This window comes from Gossypium hirsutum, chromosome D08 (genome assembly GCF_007990345.1).
Source record: "Gossypium hirsutum isolate 1008001.06 chromosome D08, Gossypium_hirsutum_v2.1, whole genome shotgun sequence".
In the NCBI taxonomy this organism is placed as follows: Eukaryota; Viridiplantae; Streptophyta; class Magnoliopsida; order Malvales; family Malvaceae; genus Gossypium; species Gossypium hirsutum.
This window is the reverse complement of record NC_053444.1, coordinates 68,091,458-68,112,762: the sequence shown is the minus strand read 5'-3', so window position 1 is coordinate 68,112,762 and position 21,305 is coordinate 68,091,458. Positions and strand designations below refer to the sequence as shown.

Below are 21,305 nucleotides of genomic sequence, written 5' to 3'. Positions count from 1 at the left end.
TTCCCGACCACCGATCCAGTAAGTAACAACAATGAAATCAGCCCATCCATAAACTCGGTTTAGTACTTTTTTTCTTCACCGTATGAAATAATCCCTTATCAGTTAGTACATATATATTTATAAGATTTATTTTAAGGAAAATGGCCAACTTACAAGAGCCGTGAATTTAAATTTAGCTATATGTATGTGTGTATGTATGTGTGTACATATATGTATTAATTTACAACACTTCATCTTGCTGAGAATAGAGTAAACCATTGTCAACAGGCAATGAAGGTGGAGTTCCGGGGGGTATGCAATCAGCTCCTTTCTCGCCGGCACATATACATAAAGCCTCAGCATCCCTGAGTGTTGCATCTAGGTCAATCCGACCACTCAGTTCATTTATGAACCTTAAGAGGGTGTCGAAATCCATTTGCTCTCCGATTATCTTGCCACGATAACGCTTCAAGATAGCTACACTCACGTACAGATGGATGTGCTCCGATAAATAATGTGTCCACAACACTTCCCACAATCGCATCGTTTTCTCGTATTCAAGTTCCCTGATAAACAAATTGAGACCGCATCACATGTTAAAAAGTTAATTTATCCTTGCATCTCATAGTAAACGACACTTCCCATTTTCACGTCGGAGGGCATTGTAAGAGTTATACAACAAACTATTCTACTTCTCAACATATGTGCATTATATGATTGAAGGAAAATATATCCGAAATGAATATCGGCTATAGAGTCTGACCTTTTAAACTGTATTAGCATCCAGCGGAAACAAAAGAAATAATTCAAGCAATCATTCTGCTTGAAATAGTTATGCAATGGGTTGTCTAACAACTCCACCAGCTGCAAAAAAAGTAGACTATAGCTCAAAATCGGAAACGAAAACTCTGTTCACGAGTTATTCAGTTACTTGGATTAGATGTTTATAAACCACTTGTTAGAAGTCATCATACACTTAAAACTTCTTTTTGTTGATATCATGAAGTAAAGTCCCCTAAGAAAATACAACACAAACTTCAAATCCAGAGTTTAAAGTTCAAGAAACTGGGACTAGATCCATTTTGAGATAAAAACACCACTCCAAATAAAAGAGAGGGACCGTATGAAATGAACCGAATAGAGGCAGTGTATCGTGACTTCCCACAAAAAGTGTATCGTGATGTAAGAGTTTAAAGTTTGAGACCTTAGATAAGGCAAAGAGCTGAGAGTGCAAGCCACTTTGGTCACGGTTGAAATTGGGACCAAGGCATTCCATCAGTGCCACAAAACACCAAAATGATTCCGACTCATCCTCCATTACAAATAAAATCGGGGATAGAAGATCGCTCATACCCTGCAAGAAGGATAGAAAAAGAGATGAAGCACAAAACCAAACTCATATAGATGATAAGTGCTACAATGGATATAAACTTTGGAGAAACTGATTCATGCATTGAAAATGTAAACATGCTATAAGCCTAAATGTTCACGTGCTGAACCACTAGTCTACAATAAAATTCAATGCCCTGCACGTAAGAAAAACATCAAATTTTTATGATAATCACCACTTATATATTACTCATATGGCCTGCTTTGCTTAGGAGATTCTTATGTCATAATTTAACACCTCCATGTCTTCTGCATACTGGCAGCTCATAGAGGGAATGTATGAAATAGACAAGAAGTATTACCACACAATGTAATTTACTAAGCACATCGGCATTTCAATCAGATTAATTCTGCATTTTTACATATTCCCATGCATATCAATTGTTTTTTGGCCAAGAACATGCATAGCCAATTTTTTTCTTTTTTGGTACTTTGCATTGCCAATTTAAAACATCATTGTTGCTGTATTTAAAATACACCTCGAGTTTGTTCACTGAATCAAATAAAACAACCAACATAAAGCTTGTAACAAGTAATTACCTGACAGTAACCAAGATCGAAGTTGTAGAATGAATAGGTCAACAGAATATCACGTAGAAGATTCACGTTTGGATTGTCATCCCCATCATAGAAAGATAGTGACTTGTCTGTCCTTACCTTAAAGACAACAAAAACACTCAGAATCACAGTATTAAACTTTTCAAGAATAAAATAAACATATGAAACTACAAAATCAAACATTCAATGGTTCCATTCATACCACATCCTTCTCTATGAGGCCTTTTCTCTCTCTGAACTTTGTAAACCTTTTCGCCTGTGCAGGAGAGATGCTCTGCCAAAATATTCACCACAAAGTACTAAGTTTCTTATAGTAACATAGTAAGGCCAATACTAATTGAGATAAAATAATTGCCAAAAAGAGTTGGGTGCAGATTTTTATCTCCCACTTCAGTATTTCATGTTCTAGCACCCACTATCTGATATAACTTATAACTATCACTTGCATATAACAAGAGTGATTGGTTTGCTTAGAGCACCCAATAAGCCATATAACTTATGTCAACAAATCCCAAAATATATCCTAGGTTGAAAACAAACATTTTGTTTTGCACCTCAAAAGATTCAGCTGCATGCACTAAAGAGTAAAGAAAGCTGAAACTAAATTCGATGTGAACTCAAATTTAATGCAGGGAAGGAAAGAATGCTGCATAACAAATAGACATAGAATACTGCAAACCTGCCACTGGCTTTTTATAGTCTCATATTCTATCTTTTTGATAGACCTTTGATGTTTTCTCTCAGCATATGTTGATTCATATGTATGGTATCCCAATAATATTGCCCAGACCTAAAAATCACAACTAAGTCTTTAATATTAAGATGCATTTTTAATCAAAAGAATTTATCCACTCAGAATTATTGCCTGCTACAAATACAAACCTCTTTCCGTAGTTTGTGTTCAATTCCTCCATAAAATATTCTTTTTCTTAAAGCTTTTGAATCCACCACTCGACCTTCTGAATCTAAGAATGTGGCCCACTGAAAAAATAATTAGACTTTAGAAGGGCAATATAATACAAATCACATAAAGAATTCGTACTCCTTGGAAGAAAGCATTTGAAACATGAAGCAACTTCAACGATAAGGCTTCAGGAAGGTTTAATGTAGAAATTAAGAAATTTCTTCACTAATCCATTTTGTTTCATATAGCAAGAGACAGGTGGAGGCATAACCCACAGAAACAAGGACGTAACCAGAAAAAAGGGGTGAAAATGAATAAGCAAATTACATAGAACGCCACGTAACAAAGTTCACATCCGGTTCCTTACCTCTTCCAACCCCAATGGTGGTTGTCGGGGTTTTCCCCATACTAGTGAGAGTTTGTCAAACTGCCAGAAAATGGAGACAAAAAATTATATTAGTTTAAGATGCAAAATCTATTCCTGAATATGGAATTTAATATTCAACCACATTAAATATTGGCCCTCTTTTGCTATCATCATTATAAATACAGTACAATTGCATGTTTACCACAAGACTGAAATCAATTTTATCACACAAAGTAGCACTATAATGCACATTTTTGTACCATCAATTAGAACTGCTTACAGAAGGGTTGCATACAAACAGATAGAGTAGCAAAATAAAATTTATTTTCCGGAGTCTAATTTGATAAAGGACAACCACTTCTTAATTAATTCATGGATGTAAATAAATTAATGTTCTGAATTTTCTTTGCAGCCTTGTAATACTTCTAAGAATGCCCAGCTTTATTCACAATAGATTAAGAAAAAGACCCAATAAATATAAATACAATCAAAATAGCTACGTTGCAGATTTGTTCAACATAGAACCAAAAAATCAAAAGTAAAGCCATCCCAGATTCTGTCTCCTAATTTACAACTACTTTGCCACAACTTCTCTATTGCTGAATCCAACAGGAAAAGAGAAGAACTCAAAACAAGGAAGAAGTGCGATCACATTATCACAATTGCAGATCCAGGTCAAATTATGATTACAGATTACTTCGCAGCAACTTCTCAAAATCTGATCACATCTATGCAAAATGAGGAAAGCTCATCACCAGCACCACTCATATTCTCAATGTTAACGACTAATAAGCATGGACTATATACTACATATGGTTTATCAATCTGCTGCTAGATCCAGACAGAAACCAATTTTCTCAGTTAGTGGGAGAGTAGCAACAAAAAATTGCTCCAGGCTAAACGGAGAACCAAAAGCTATATTTGCAACTTATTCATCATTTTCTAATGCTTCGCAAACCAATCTCCCCCTTATTTCTGGCCCCTCTAACTATTTTCAACTTCATGCATCAAACACTGAGTAGTGATTTATGCACACTCTCATTCAGCAATCATATTCCCAAAGATCTATTGAAACCTGAAGCAGGTTTTAGCAGTAATTTCATTCACACGTATCTGCAGTTCTAAAAGGCTTATGAAGGAAAATGTCATTAAATATCTACATTCAAGTCATTATCACGGCTGAAAGGGTAGAATGTAGAAAGAAAAGGAAACAACTCCAGAACTATAATAGAACTAATGCTCCTTTATATACCTCCTTATAACTGATTAGCTCAAAAGTCCCCACATTGGTGGCAGCGTCACCATCACGATTGTGTTCCCTATATGGTACTTTCTGTTCAACAAGGATAGAGGTTAGCATCAGGTTGCCGGGTATAGAAGTTGAAAACCTTCCAGATAAAATAATGCAAGCAGCATTCTTAACTAACAACAATACTTAATACCAGACTCATCTCATTCTTTGTTTTCATTATCAAATGGACCACTCAAGGTACCTTATTATTATTGCAATAAAAGAGTTAAATTTCTCCGCCATATCCAGAAAACTAATCAATAGCATAATACCAAGCAGTTAGAACTTTGAAATAAGATCCATCCTACATTAATATAGGCTTTTTCCGGACTTGCCATGCTCAGCCAGGACACCTTAAAAACGGTGATGACTATACCAGGTTCCAGTTGGTCCATGACCAAGAACAGATTCCATAGAAAGATGTGCACTTGCATTATTACACCTTCAGGGAACAGGTATTTGCACTAAAAGTGAGCTTAAGAGTATCTAGAGTTCAATCCTAATGCAAAAACACAAACCTTTACAAATCTGTAACAGACAGAAACACTTCCAGTGGAAAAAAAATAACAGTGCAATTAATTGACAAAGGGAACAAACATATACCTCAACAGGGCTTTGAACAGCAACTCCCTCAGCATCATCAGAAGGCTTGTGACTATAAACATCAGACTGGTTAGATTTTCTCCTCTCAAGAGGACGAAATCCATTGCTGTGACTCTCCCGGAATAGCTGCGAAGTTGTTTCTCGGGCAAATTTTGTTACAAAAGAAAATTTCTCCAAAACTTGGATTGAAATGTCTCGAGCAGGGTCATGGAACTTTTGCCTCCGCCTTCCATTATACTGAGGAATACTAGCACTTACATCACTGACGCCCACATCAGTCCTCTCTTGATTTTCATGTGAAGTAGACTCCCTAGCTAAAACAGGTGTTGATGGCATGCTTGGAATGGAAACTGCCCTGGGAAGCTCCAATGAGGACAAAGTTCGCTGTCACAATCAATTAGAAGACTCAGAATAAAAGACCATCTATCTGACCACATGTGATCAATAAAACCAAGTAAAATAAAATGGGACATTTTTTTCAACAAATCTAGTTTCCCCAACTGAAGATTAACAGCAGATCAGAACAAAGTTAGTTGCCAAAATTAGACTTAGACTTGCTTTTAAAAAATTTAACCTCTACAAAAGTAAGATATTTAGCAATTAAAGTATTGCTTATATCTCATGTTAAGCAAATGCTATGGGGAAACTTTGCTGCTGAAGAATTAACGAAAGAAACAAACCAAACAGGTACATTAGCATTATACACACCTGCAGAGGATTTTGAAAGTCATTCAGAAGAAATACATTTGTGTCTTCAACTGACCTGAAAAAAAGATGAAAATTAGGGGCCTCAAAAAAATCTAACTATATTTTTTTGTAATAAATCAAGGGTTAAAGACAGATATAACACAAAAAACTTTAGAAAATGAACTCAAAATAGAAAATGAACTCAAAACCATTGATCACACAAAATACTATTAAATGGAACTTAAAATGAGCAAAACCAACCTCACAAGAAAAACATGCTGTTTTATTGTAGTAAGGAACTCACGAACTCCTCCATTATAGAAGTAAAGGGGAGGAAGTGCAAGTCCTGAAAAACAATTTCTTTCCACAAGTGTAAAGACAAGAATAGCCACAAAGTAGAAATGAAACAAAATGTAGAGATATAAATTTTAAATAAAGAACTTAATAAATCCATGAGATTGAACCTTATATAATCATCAAAAGGAACTGCCAAGACTTGCAAGTAGAACAAATAAAACATAAAGTAGTAATTTAATGCCTAGTCAGTTCGTAAGTGGTTATTCAGGACATTCAATGAACATGTACATGAACAAATGAGATGCAGGAAGTAACAAAAAGATGACACAGTCAAAACTCAAAATTTCCTAGCCCTGCTAATCTTTTCAACTACCAGGTAAAAGTAGCCATGCAACCAGTATGATAAAGAAGCACTCATTACTGTACAACTAAAATTTTGAAATGTCCAGGGAAAGAAATTAGCAGTCGATATGCAATAAAGCAGTAATTTTCACACATAAAACCATTTTAAAGAAATCTAGATGATGCCAGTTTTCCCAAGGCTTCATCTCTTTAAGTTACTGAATATCAATTATCAAATGCTTCAAAGTTTCAAGTTATAACAGGTTTTATCATATATGCATGATTCCAGGTTGATTTAGTTGAGTTATAAAGTTGTGCAATGATTTAACCTTCCATTTTTTTCCATTATTCACATCAGGCACCCAACTCTAGGAGGGAAATCAAACAAGGAAGAGAGGGGGGGGGGGAAGAACCACATCTCAAAATACGTTGCACACTGCCATTTAAAAATCTCACCAAAATAAGTACACTTAAAAGATTATCAGCTTCTCTACTCAGGTGTAATTCACAAGTTTTGAGAACCACAGGCACCATAATTGTGGAGTAGAATCTATTATCTCCCTTTAAGATTGCACTGCTCACAACACAAATCACGCAAACTTTATTATAGTTCATGAAATTCTGTATAGTGCTTAGGTGGGAACTGTATGATATATGGCTTTCAAATAATTGATCATCTCGAAAGGTTAACAAATTTTCATTGCATAACCCTAAGAGATTTTGGTAGAACATTTCTCCACAACAAATGAATTAGTTCATGTTTATAATACATTTGCTCCATAGGGCCATGAAACTTCACATGAAAATCAACTGAATGTCATATGTAGAAGTAGAACATGCAACATCAAAAGTCATCTGCTCAACCTGGTATACCACAAGCCATGAAAAAACAGTATAGAGCTTACGATTCCTACCAGATGAAAGGACAACAATGATGTACTGCCACCCAAGAGCCGGAGTGTGTCTTCGAATAGACCTCACATCAGCAAACGGCACTGCCCTAATGGTATAAAGATTTCTATCTGCATAACAGAATCAAGCAAACAACAGCTACAACAAACATATAATCAATACAAAATCGCTATTCAAATCACAAGGCCATAGCTGAAAAAAACCTTTCTCGGACAGCTTCGCATTCATACTCTGCCCTTTGTAATGAATCCATGTCTACATTCAAATACAACAACAAACATATATCTTCAGCAATAATAAAATATACAAACACAATAGCTTCCATCCTATTTTGCTACATGAAATGGTGCAAATAATTAGCTTAATGAGATTACTAATTAAAAAAACCGTCCACATACATAAACTTAAAACACAAAACAGAGCTTAAATAACGAACAAATCACCATGAAAAGAGTAGATCCTTGCTTAATTAACTTCAATCTTCCACTAATCCGTTCAGAGGCATACTGAGTAGGATGAATCGCAACATTATCCTTCAAATAAACAATTTCAGCTCCTTCCGTTTCACTCGACGTGCTTAATTTACTACTGTAGCACCGCATCATACTTGCCGATCCCTACTCAAACAAGGCCAAAAAAGCCGCAATTAATTTTTTTTAAATCGATAAATTAAACAATTATGAGATAAAATCGCGCCAAAAATGGAAAAAGAATTTACGTTGACTGTGATCGAAAAAAAATATTTTTCTTTTTTGCTTACTTCTTGTTGAGAGGCGGCGTAATCTGCGTCGTCTGATAAGTCATGAAGCTCTGCTTCTTGCATTTTTTTTATTTTATTTTTTATTTTTTTGCTTTTTGTATTGATTTTTTTAAAGAGATGGAGATGATTTTATATATTTATATTTAGCTTCGAGGAGAAGAAAAATATCGGAAAGAGGGAACCGAAGAAACCCGCGTAAACGATATAGTATTATAGTTACAGTGTCCAAAACGGAAATTAGTTAGAGGATAAATCAACATTTAGTCGCTCAACTTGTCATTTTTTTCACTTTGGTCTCTTAAACTTTTTTTTGTCTATATTAGACTAGATATTTGGCAGCATTTTTCAATTTGGTCCCTAAATTTGGATGACATTAAAGTATATAATATGGTACTATGAGATTGTGTCACGTCATCGCATGTAAATTACTAAAATTTTAAAATAAAATAAATAATTTTTATATCTTTTACATTTCATATAAATAATAAATTCTTTTTAAAATTTTAAACGATTACATGGCACAATTTCAAACCATCACATTAAAAAACCAAGTTACGAAATATTTCTAAATTTGGAGACTATATGTTGCTTTATCACTTAATTAGACATTGTTATTTATATTATAATTTATCTATATTAATTTAATTATCTGATTGGATTTACATTTGGACATCAACTCAATTAATAAACGACCAAAAATTATTTTTTTACAAAAATAATAAATATTAACCTAAAGTATTTATAAGATAATGTAATATTTTTAAAAAAATATTCTTATCATTTCCCACATTTTTTATTGTATAGTTCTATCAATTTTTTTTATTTTAAATTTGATTGTCAACGAGAAACCGCATAATTTAGGCAATAATTTAATTAGGTGCCAAACTTTAATTATAGCTTTTCTTTGTACTTTTTTTTATTTTTATCTAATAATTAGGTTGCATCTTAAAGTTATATTTGAATTTTAGTTCAACAATTAATAAAATTTGATTTCAGGTAAACTACATTAGCAGTCACTTAATTGTTGATAAGTTTCTTTTTTGTCACTCAATTATAAAACAATACAAAATGGTCACACAACTATTTAATTTTATCATTTTGGTCATTTGTCATTAAATGGCTAACGGAAAGATGATGTGACGGTTTCTTAAATTTGTTTAATAACAATTCTAACCCTCAACATTTATATATTGTGTCAATTTAGTATTGGTTCTAAAAAAATTGACCTTCAATATTTACGCATCATGTAATTTGATCTTTTTAGAGTTTTGCTTCTTCTTTTTTTACCCTTTTACTTTTAGAAAAACAAATTTATCAGCTGAATCTCATAAAAAAATATCTAAAAAATGTAAACACTCAAAAATCGAATAATAATATTTTTAATCTTTTTTCATTCTTTTAAAATTAACCTTCAATGTGACAAAAAAAAGTACAAAAAGACTAAACTACACAATGTGTAAATATTGAGGGTTAATTTTTTTAAATCAAGACTAAATTAACATCATGTATAAATATTTAGGGTTAAAGTTGTTATTATGCTCATTTTAAAAGCTGCTAGGTATTTTTTTCGTTAATCATTTGATTGCTAGTGACCAAAAAATTTGAATAGTTAAACAACCAAAAAGGAAATTTACTTATAGTTAGATGATTATTTTATGTTTACATAATTACATAAATAAATAATCATTTTAAGGTAATATGAAAATAAGTGGGTGTATTCCTTAACTTTTAAATGTGAATAATTAGATAAAATTAAATTTTAATATATATATATAATTGAATAAAATTTAAATTTACATGAATATTGATTTCTGTTTAAATTTAAATTTAAATTTTAGCTAAAAGTAAAAATAGAAACTTATAATTTCTGTTTAAAAGTAAACAATAATGGTAAACTATTTAGTAAAATTTTTGCATGTGTTTCTTGCATAGCTCAGCAAATAGATTTTTATTGATAACTCCATGCTTGAGACGAGCTCACCAGGGATGCCAGAAGGGGGGCAGTCAGGGCCCTAGCCTCCCACCTCCCTCCCCCTAGAATATTTGTAATTAAAATTATAAAATTATAAAATTTCAATTTAATTAATTAAAATTTTATAAAAATATTAATCAATATAATTTATAACTTAAATTTATCCCTTTTAAATCATTTTTCTAGCTTCGCCCGCGAAGTTCACCTTCATGATATGTGCTGAATTTGACCTTTTAACATGAAAAGTGGATTGAATAAGACTAACATGACCAAAAATTCACAATTTAGACCAAGAAAACACCAACTTCAAGCTTCACATATATATGTTTGGTGGCCTTTACAAATATAAAATTCCAATTTACATGGAGAGAAACACTCCAAAAATACAGGCACACCTAAAAAAAACCTTTCAATTGCTTTGTTACAAATATCAATACTGTATTAAAAAAATGATAACCAATTCAACATATAGATAAAAAAAAAGGTTTAATTATAATTTTACTCCCTCTACTATGCTACAATTCAAGGATATCATCTTCTACTTTAGTTGAACACAAATTGATAACTCCTTTTGTTAAAGCAATAACATGAAATTTTATTTAAAACAGTTTTAATTTGAATCCAAAAACTGGTTATCAATTTGAATATGGTAAAAAATCACTTCGGTCTCTTTTAATTTTGAAATTGAACAAATTGATCATATAAAAATTCGAAGCATTTTAATTACTATTAATTTTGAAAATGAGCAATTAAGGGCAATTGATCACGGTGTTCTGTCTTTCATACATAATTTTGATTTGTATAATAACAATTTTAATCCTCTAAGTTTACATATTTTGTTAATTTGGCATTTATTTTAAAAAAACATAATAAATTTAACCTCAACATTTACACAAGTACTGGAAGGTAAATTTGTTAAATCATTATCAATTAATAGAATGTGTAAATTGTGAGAGTTAAATTTATTATTATACCAATGCAAAATTAACAAGAAAATATTATCATTGTTATTAATTGTCCTTAATTGCTCACTTTCATGTTTTGATATTTTTTAGAACAACAATTTAATTCATATCGAAATTAATAAAGAAAATTTTTACCTAAAAGGATCGAAAAGAGAATCAGATCTTGAATTTTGGCATAGTAGAAGGACTAAAAATGAAATTATACCTTATAATTTGATTTTAAATCAAAAGGCTGAGACTAATCGGCCACCATTTTTCATCATCGTCTTGAATTCATCGAAATTCACCATCCCATCGCCGTCGATATCAACTTTCCGTATCATCGCTTTACAATCTTCGATCTTATCACCTTCTTTTAATCCCAATGAACAAAGCACCGATCCCAATTCCTCGACGGTAATTAACCCGTCTTTATCCCTATCAAACACATCGAAAGCTTCCTTCAATATTTCACCTTCTTCCCCCAATCTTTTAAATTCCTCGCCGCCGCCGCCGTCGTCGTCGTCGTCGATGGCTTTACACAAGATACAAAACTCATCGAAATCAATCAACCCATCACCGTTAGCATCGAGTTTCACCACCATTTCTTCCACCTCCGATTCCGTCATGAACATCCGTATGTTCTTTAACGATTCGCGCAATTCTTGCTTGGTTATGAATCCGTCCCCGTTTTTGTCGAAGGTGGAAAATACCCTTTTTAACTCCAAGTTATTTGGATCTCCCCGTTCCGTTACTGATATTTTCTGGGCCGTTTTGTAATTCACAGCTGAAGATGATGATGATGAAGGACAAGTATTGCGGATTAAAGATTGGATCCAATAATAAAATTTATTGGGCAAAAAAGAAAAGTAAATATGAATGAAACCCAGTATGAAAAGAATAGCTAATAATAGCAAAGTTGTCACCATAGCTTCAAAATGATGAATGAAACAGAAACAAAAAGACAAGATGAACAACAAGAAGATTCAAAAAAAGTTATAATCTGGGTTTTTGAGGAACATGAAGAACAATGAATTTTTTCATTAATTGTGTGGATTTGTTTGTAAAGGAAAGGGAATTTTTTGAGAAGACGCGGTGTTTGGTGACCCTTTCAGATCCCAAAAACCGTGTGAAATGTTATAATTATAACTTTTTTTTAAAAGTTGATTAAGAAAAAATTAAAATAAAATCCATTCACTTGGCGATTGATTAATTTAACTAATCAACACTTGTCGATGTTAGTTTTATTTTCCATTTTTCTTTCTAATTTTACTAAATTGAACACATTCAATTGACTACTTTTTAATCTGGTCCCTGAACCCTTTTTTTCATATTACTTCCAAAATTTTACAGCTATTCTCCATTTTTATTTATGAAATTAAATTTTGTTAAGATGTAATGACATGATATTTTAAGATTATATGATGTTAACGCCTGAAAATTTTAAATATATATATAATTTTTAAAAAAAATCAAGTTATAACATGGCAGTGAAATTCAAATTCAATGACCAAATTAAAAATTTTTTATTAAATTAAGAGACTAACTGAAACTTTATTCCAAAAATTAATGCACGACATAAACACAACATTTGATCAATAATAAAATAAACACATTATGAATGAAAAAAATATGTCAAAAAAATATAAATTATTAATGTATAAAAAGTTATATATTCGTGATAATAAATCTAAAATATTTTAACTGTTAATATACCATTTGCTAACTTATATTTGGTTTTAGTGTTGAATTTGTTATATAGTTTTTTGTTCCAAATTGGTATTTAAGTTTAACTTTAATGCTCAATTTGGTACCTGAATTAAACAATGTGCTCTAGTAAAAAAACATAGGTGCTTAGTTGGGACAAAGAAAAATCAAGTACCAAATCAAACATCAAAACCAAACTCAAATACCAAATTGAAACATTTAAACCAAATATAAAATCCATGTGTTTAAAATCTAAGGCTTCGTATCTACAGTGTCCTATGCATTCCCTTTTGATATAGTTATAGATTTTTCTTGTGAGCGATTTAATCAGGAAAAGGATTTATTATATTCGAGTCTCACATTCGTAGATTTGTAAATAAGATCCTCAATTTCATTTTAATTTTAATTTTAGCTTAGTTCTATTTTATGTAGGTTTTGTTCAGATTAATAATCAAATTGATTGGATTGTCAATTTTTAATTTTTGTCGGTTACACCGTCGGTTCAATAATAATTGAATAATCAATTAAAAACTCATCAATATGAATAAATATTAAAAATTCATAAATTGTTTCACCCGATTATTAATTGGTCTGGTTCAATTTTGATGTCACCTATTTATACTTTGCAATGATTAATTTTGTTGATAAATATTCGAATGTGTATTATTTGTAATTATAATTTGGATTGTATTTTATTTTATTTTTAAAACCAGTTATTGGAGACTGGTTGGGCATAGCCAAAGGGGGCATGAGCCTCAGCCTTCGCCTCCTCTTGGCTCAATGGAAAAATTGTTTTATAGTCCTTCCTCAAAATTAAAAGATTCAATTTAATCATTTTTAATCTTTGATTAGATCAAAAAGTTATAATTTAATTAAGTATTTATAATACAAATTTTTAGCTTTCTCAAAAATAAATTATAATATTATCTTAACTCCTAAATAAAATTTCTAACTTTGCACCTAAATCCTACCATATGTTGTTGTCATATGACATAATTTGATCTCTCTATTTTTATAATAGAATTAGGGTGAGTTTGGATGGGCGGTGTGTTTACCTACGGTTAGTGTAAAAACAGCGGTGGCGGTGATATTAGACACTGTAGCGATACTGTAGCGTGAGACAAAAAGTAAACTAAACGCAGCGCACCGTACCTAATTGCTCATCCAAACCCACCCTTAGTTAGTCCGTGTGGCTAACAATTAATTATTCTTGATAAAATGTCAATGTGAATTTTCTTAAAATCATCCATTCAACATGAAAAATAAAATCATTTATAGTAAGATAGAATGGATATTTTTAAGAAAAATAAAATTAACATTTTAACGGAAATAATTAACCGCATTAACTATTCATACTAATTAACGACTTTATAAAAATAAACAAATAAAATTATACTCATTTAAAATACATGAATTTTGATTTCTAAATTTAGTAATTTCTTTTGAGTCGTATAATGGTACTACTATTTTGGAAGTTACTAAAGTAATTGGTCCCATCTTTGTTGTTGTTGAAGCATATAGTAAAACACTAATGATTATATTTGTATCATAATATGCCTAATGTTGGTTTGGTGGTCCAATAGCTCTATGACTAGTTGTGCTTTATCCTTTACTTTTTCCTTTCAGCTCAAGGAAAGAAACTTCAACAATTTTTTATATATAATCACAAATGTAGATATGTTTTAAAGAGCTTAAATATTGGAAAAGATTGTCTGAATTTTAACTTGATTGGCATTAGTATTATTGTCAGTGTAGGAGAACATAGGTTTAAATGCGCTGAAGCGTATTATCCTCATATTAAAGGGTTGGGGAGGGACTATAAGTAATTTTAGACATTATATCAAAGGTAGAGTAGTTCGGAGAATTCAAATACCTTGTCTTGTTTTTATATTTTATCGTATTGAGGTTTTTTAAATTTATCTAATTTGATTATTCTTTTAATTTAGGTTGAAATAATTTAAATATGTTTGTTTATTTATTTTTAATTATTTAACTCGATTGGTATTGGCATTGTTGCCAGTATAGGAAGACGTGAGTTCGAGTGTACTGAAGCGCATTATCCTCCTATTTAAGGGTTGAGAGGGACTTTGAGTAGTTTTAAGTATTGAATAAAAAAGAACAAATATGATAAGAACGTATAATGAGATTAATGTTTAATTTTTTTATCTAATTTGATTATTCTTTTAATCTAGGTAGAAATAATTTAAAATAATTTAATTTATTTTTCTAAATTAATAAAATATCATATCAATAATTTACATGATATAATGGAGTTAGTAAGATGTTAAAATTGAATAAATAATTAAAATTTTATGTATATAAATGAATCAAATTAAAATTAATAAATAACATTATAAATTGTATCAAAATTAATGTATAATTTTAATATTTATCCTTAATAAAAATTAATAAATTATATTATTTAAATTCAGAATTATTATTTATATTTCATGAGATTTTCATAAAAAATAGAAAAACAAATTTAATGATTAGTTGCATTGACTTAGTTGATGTTGAGAGATTTGACTTTTGAGCCACATTTTTTTGTACATTGACTTTTGACCCAAAATTTAGTCATTGAAAAAGTTTATTTCTTAAAAAAGTCAAACCCCAAACTTAATCTCTTAAATAATTAATAGTTATACTTAATTGAGTAATGTTTTATTTTGAGTTTATATTTGATGTAATGTAGTTGATATGTATCAATAATAACTTATTGGTAGGTATGTATTAGTTTAAGCTAAAACTAGTAGCATATCACTTTCATTTTAATACTAAAATCTTTAATTCGCGAATTAAAAAAGGTTTAATTTGCCGATTGAGCCTTAGCTATTGCTAACGTAGGAGGACGTAAATTCAATCGCGCAGGAGCGCATTATCCTCCTATTTAAAAGTTGAGGAGAAGTTATGAGTAATTTTAGACATTGTGTCTAAAATAACAGATATGATCAAAACTTATAATAAGATTATTAAAAAATGAGATTACTCAAAAAAAAAAGAAAAAGAAAGCAAAGGTTCGATTTTTATAAAATTTTAATATATATTTATAAAAATAATTATAACCATGGAAATTATTTCTTTGCTAATTAATATATTTTTAGATGTCATGTTTATTATATTAAATGAAAAAATCTATAAAATTTTAGTATATATTTTTCTTTACTAATCCAATATATTCACAACAATGAATATAAAATTTTGACATAAATCAAAACTATTGATGTCAAAAACCTTATTGATTCAACTAGCAGTATATAATCCAATATAAAGCACACCTTGTGAGTCGATCAAAAATAAAAAAATCGGGATAAAAAATTGACGATTTATTTGACAAAACCAGATTATGGTTTTTTTATTTATTATTAATTACTTTGAACTACTGGTTCAATATTATAACTATCTCAGTGTTTAAAATTTGATCATCATATTTTAGTTATGCTCCATCTCGTATCCTAGATAACATGTAATACATAAATTGATGCTTAACTGAGTGAAAGACTTAATCGATATATCAGTAAAACTTGAAGGATTCAATCATATCGTTTTGAAATTTGTAGACCAATTTAAAATTTAACCTATAATTTAAAGACCCAATAAGAAAAGTATGAAAGAATACAATGATAGGTGAGGGTGAGGGAATGATGATAAAGGATCAGATAATGTTGGTGTTGTACCTATTAATAATAGGCTTATAACCCTCCCCTACATAGCAAGCCACTTGCGCCCGTACTATCCTCTTCTGAATTACAAAACAAAAACAAACACTCATCCATGGTTACATTCTTCAACAGCTAGGTGACCACTGATTTCATATATTATTCTTGAACTTATCCACTTATCTGTTGTACCATATCGTGAGGTATACATTAAATAAAGAGTAAATTGGTTATTTTGTTAAAAGTTTTACCATTTTTATTGATAAGAATCGACGTTATTGACAAAATAATCAGACAATTACACGTGGTATGCTAAGTATGCCTCATACTAATATACAGAGACAAATTTATAACAATGGAAATAGATGTAATTTTTTGTGGGATTAGATATTCACATTAATTGTAATTTAAACAAAGTCACTTCACCCACACACACGCTCACAAATATATAAGTTGACTTGCTCCGGTTTAATGTTCACGAGAGTGAGAATACTTTTCTTGTTCATTGCGGAGTTGATTTGTAATGTAAAATTGTATAAATAAACTATATTTTTATCAATTAACATCTAAGCTTTCAAGGAAAAAGAGAATGGTTTAATTTGTCATATAGTAGTAATGTTGCAAGTTAGTCAATAAATTGAACTTCAATCACACATTATCATATACAAATATAATCGTGTTTAGACAAAATTTAATATCCGTATTTTAAACCAGTTTGAACTTAAACAATTATATACGATATTGACAACTTGCACCATCTTAAATTATAAACCATGCCGTATCTTCCATACCTTCCTCTCCTCTCTCTCGTAAATAAAGTTTGATAAAACGATTATATATTATTCCATGAAAACACAGTGAATGCCCATCTTCTTCTTCTTCTTCTTCCTTGTATATTTTTAGGGTAGGATCCCATAAAAAAAGCTTAATTCTCTGATAAATTTAAAAGTTCTGGCCATGCTTTTCCACAGCTTTCTTGAACTTTCTTTGTGTACTTGTTTGCATGTATGTATGAAGCTACCAAAGGTTTAGATAGAGGACACCATGGGAGCTCAAGAAAGCTGTGGGAGAAGATGGCAACGTCTCAGGACTTGTTTTTCGTCTTTAACATGCCTCCATTGAAGACCAACACTAAAGAGTCTCCATTTCTCATTTATGGTAAGCTTTTATCATCATCATCATCATTTTATCATCCAAAATTACGGGCAGAGACGAATTCAGAAACTTTGTTAAGGGGCAGAGATAAAATTCTAAAATTGCAGGGGTTTGAAGATAAAAACATAAATAATATAGGGGAGGAATATGTTAGTGCAAAAATTAAGTAATTTTCCACACTTTCATAATATTTCTATTATTAATATTACTTTGCATATATTTTCGAATTGATTCTATTTCTCTATCGTATCAATTCAAAAAGTTGTTTTTATTAATATATATTCAACGATTAAATTTTTTTTTTTAAATATATAATTATATATTTTTAATTAACTCAAATTTTTGACATGCATGATCTACATAAATGAAATATAAAATATGATAATTAAATTATTAAAATATTAATTATAAAAAAAAATTTTAAAAATATGTAAAATTATATGAGTTTAACCTAATAATATATGTTAGATTAATTATAACTAAAATAATTTCAATACAAAACACATCAAACATGCCTCACATGGTGTGAGACTTAAATCCAGAATAATTTAAGAAGAATTTGCGCATGGTTTGCCTATTAACTCAAATAGTAGTATTCTCAACTATAACGGTTAAGTTCAAGTCCAACCATACGTAATTGTGCATAATTCATCTGTTAAAACCCCCAATGAATTTCAATAGAGTCACTCTGTGAGGTAAAGGGGTTGATTCTGTTACAAATAATACAGGCAATAAGACAAAATGTTGCAGCAGATTACAGTGGTCTTAAGCATACCATGATTCACAAAACACAAACCAATCACATCTTTCCATTCCTAAATGCCAAAAAGAACTATAATAATTTAATATTATATAAATACAAAACACTTCTTCTCTTTTTGACCCAATCAATATAGGTGGCAGCCAGGTTCTCCATTAACACATTTTTGTTTCTGTTATTAATCGTTAAATTAAATTAAGGAATAAATTAATCATTATTAAAAAAATTATATTAGATTAAAGAGTAAATTAATTATATTATTAAGATTTTATTTATTTTTATAGTTAAAAATTAGTTTTTATATATCAATATGATATGCACGTGGCACACTACTTGGCACTGCCTGATCATTCTGTCAGTCACACCAATTTTTAACAATACAAATAGATGAATTTTTTAACAAAAAAGACTAATTAGCTATTTAATCTAACATACAGGGACTAAATTTTTTTATATATTAATTTTTTATATATTTACTTGAATTTAGACGCAAATGTTAGATATAAATATGTATTTAATATAAATATATTAATTTTTTTATATATTTAAAATATCCTTAAAAGATTTTATCTCTAAATAATGAGCCCAAATATTTCACTAAAAATGAAATTTTTTTTGAGTAATATAAATCTATTTATATAGCTGTAATAGATAGTTACAAATATCTATATGTTTGTCTTGTGGTAAGATCAACTTGTCCATTGTTTCTAGTTTCTACTACCTTAGGAAAAAATACTAAAATTCAGATCTGATTTTGAAACATCCCCCACCATTGCCTGGACAAGGCAGCATGTTTTTGGGATATGTTCTCGGTAGGTCTGTACAACGTTCGGGTCTTAAAAGAATAAAAGATATTTTTAAATTACAATTTAATTATAAAAATTATATTTATAATATTTTATTATTTTTTAAATAGTAAAATAAATTTTTTAAGCCATCGAAATAGAATTTGAAAAATATTTTGGAATCGGGTCTTGATTTGGTTCATAAACACCTTTGGTCCTCAACATAGCTAAAAGTTATTTGTATAATATAAAAATATGGTCAAATTATGCTATTAGTCCGTGTATTTTTTTGAATTTGGTCAACTTTAATTTTTTTTTATTTTTCGAATTTTAAAATTTCAATCCGTACTCGAATGATGGCAATTAATTTCGCTAGGTCAAATTATGCTATCGGTCCTGTAAGTTTTGGTTTGAATTTCTTTATTTTTCAATTTGATCATTTTTAGTCAATATTTTCGAAATTTGAAAATTTAATCCTGACTCAAACAATAGTTGTTAAGTTCATTAACTAAAATAACATGTCTTTTCTGTAAATATTGTGTGCAATTAACAAGATTAACATGATATTATACATGTGATAATATGTTTACGACGTTTTACTCTTCCGAGACTGTTCATATATAGTAATATCCTTATTTTGTTCTGCGGCAAAAGAACAAAAACATTCCCTGCATCGTTAATGCTGGAAATTAGGGCTTCAACAAAGGCATATGACATCTTAATTTTCAGCGTTAGAGAGTACCATGTAACTAAACTTGTCCATACAGGTAGAGTCGGATTGCAATTTTATTTTATTTTGTCATAATGAATTTTTGGAACTCTAATTTCTTTTTAAAAATGTTAGCCCTCCACTAAATTTACGGTTTTTTTAGTTTTTGAATTTGTTATTTTTATCGTATCACTTCAAAATAAATGAAAAATTTAACGTTTGTTAATTTTGTTAACGTGATATACACGTGGATAACATATCAACATTTAATTAATTTTTAAAATAAACAAATACAAAGCAATGAATCTATATTTCAACTGCTGTTGCTCGGATTTAAGATAAGTAACAAATAAGAGTAGATGTTTAACAGGGCGCAAATGAAACTAAATTCCATTGACATTTGACACTAATTCACTATTTAGTTCCTCTGACAGATGCTCATTCAATCCTATCAATAAAATGTCTGGTTTTTTGTGTTGGATCCCAGACATGTGCAGTGGGGTGGTTTGGTTTCTGATATATATATATACATAGTTAAAACAAGTTGAATCTAACTGGTATTTCCTGTCTTCTTCAAATTACTTACGCCTCATTCTTTTGCCTTTATTTTTTTCCTATCAAAATCAAGTTTCTAAATTTCACTCGTTAAGGTATTCAAGTCCAAGTGTCAGAACATGACGCAATTGATTAATTTTTTATTTTATTTTATCATGAATTCGATTAAAGATAATATCCTCTTATACATCAGATTCGAGATTTTGACAGCAATTACAAGCATGTGTGGCTCCCACTCCCTCTAAAATCTTGCTTCAAAAATGCCATTATTTCAATCTTGAATTACTTAAAATACCAAAACTTAATAAAAACCGAATCATTATTTCCTCGGAAAATATTTCTCATCCCTAAACAAAATCATCCAAATGAGTTAAAAAATAGATTTGAGTGTGAAAAAAACTCGGATACATTCAACGTACATACACATATTCAAAAGTAACATAGTATTAAGGCTTGAACCTTTGCCTACAAGATTGGCAGGTGACCTCCATGCACGTAGAATCTATCTGCAACGTTGCTCTTTCCTTCATTTTCTCAGCTTTTTCAACATCTTCCCTTGCTCTTTTCCAAACATGTTTAGCTCTCGCGAAATCGGACCGAGCCATCTCCATTTCCCTCTTTGTGAGCTCCCGAACTCGCTCCGCGTAAGCCTTCTTGATGGCCGCCAGCCGTATTTGCTCCGCCGTCCGTTTTTTCAATGACTCAATGCGATCGAAATCGTTACGGTTTGATGGATGTTGATGGACTGGCCTTAGACTGATTGATAGCTGCAAGTCAAGTGATGATGACGGCCCTACGAATTGATCGCTCATCACCGTCGTCGATCGGTATGTTAGCGATGAAGAATGAGATAACGTAGGGGATGGTGAAGCAATGGTGAGAGAAGTGGGGAGTAATTGCTGCTCTTTTTCATCTTGCTCTTCCATAGATAAGGAGCTTTTAAGTAGAGTTGTAAGTAGATGTCGAACTCAAC

General features: G+C 30.4%; 3 protein-coding genes across 5 annotated transcripts; all 3 read right to left on the bottom strand.

Annotated features, from left to right (window-relative positions):
* Positions 1-45: 45 nt before the first annotated feature.
* Positions 46-8,304, bottom strand: LOC121219994 (TBC1 domain family member 15). 3 transcript variants are annotated; one of them, XM_041098993.1, is made up of 16 exons: positions 8,090-8,304; positions 7,773-7,946; positions 7,533-7,584; positions 7,332-7,439; positions 6,040-6,124; positions 5,800-5,854; positions 5,092-5,475; positions 4,450-4,530; positions 3,198-3,257; positions 2,809-2,907; positions 2,606-2,716; positions 2,129-2,200; positions 1,909-2,025; positions 1,184-1,333; positions 743-843; positions 46-545 (listed from the first exon to the last, which is right to left on the bottom strand). In XM_041098993.1, the coding sequence occupies exons 1-16, from the start codon at positions 8,150-8,152 to the stop codon at positions 221-223; spliced, it is 2,037 nt and encodes a 678-aa protein (XP_040954927.1). In that variant the 5' UTR covers positions 8,153-8,304; the 3' UTR covers positions 46-220. The 3 variants fall into 3 exon arrangements, with proteins under 3 accessions (XP_040954927.1, XP_040954929.1, XP_040954928.1); XM_041098995.1 differs by lacking the exon at positions 2,606-2,716; XM_041098994.1 differs by lacking the exon at positions 4,450-4,530.
* Positions 8,305-10,344: 2,040 nt separating this feature from the next.
* Positions 10,345-12,185, bottom strand: LOC121219993 (calmodulin-like protein 7). The gene has a single exon (XM_041098992.1). The coding sequence runs from the start codon at positions 11,932-11,934 to the stop codon at positions 11,251-11,253; it is 684 nt and encodes a 227-aa protein (XP_040954926.1). The 5' UTR covers positions 11,935-12,185; the 3' UTR covers positions 10,345-11,250.
* An 8,448-nt stretch (positions 12,186-20,633) lies between these two features.
* LOC121219992 (zinc finger protein SHOOT GRAVITROPISM 5) lies at positions 20,634-21,258 on the bottom strand. The gene has a single exon (XM_041098990.1). The coding sequence runs from the start codon at positions 21,256-21,258 to the stop codon at positions 20,779-20,781; it is 480 nt and encodes a 159-aa protein (XP_040954924.1). The 3' UTR covers positions 20,634-20,778.
* Positions 21,259-21,305: the final 47 nt, after the last annotated feature.

Excerpts from the sequence above, each read along its gene's own strand:
- LOC121219994 (XM_041098993.1), bottom strand. The coding sequence starts at position 8,152 with ATGCAAGAAGCAGAGCTTCATGACTTATCAGACGACGCAGATTACGCC. Across the intron at positions 2,908-3,197 it reads CACCATTGGGGTTGGAAGAG|TGGGCCACATTCTTAGATTC; the intron begins GTAAGGAACCGG and ends TTATTTTTTCAG. Across the intron at positions 844-1,183 it reads AGCTCTTTGCCTTATCTAAG|CTGGTGGAGTTGTTAGACAA; the intron begins GTCTCAAACTTT and ends CTTTTTTTGCAG.
- LOC121219993 (XM_041098992.1), bottom strand. The coding sequence starts at position 11,934 with ATGGTGACAACTTTGCTATTATTAGCTATTCTTTTCATACTGGGTTTC.
- LOC121219992 (XM_041098990.1), bottom strand. The coding sequence starts at position 21,258 with ATGGAAGAGCAAGATGAAAAAGAGCAGCAATTACTCCCCACTTCTCTC.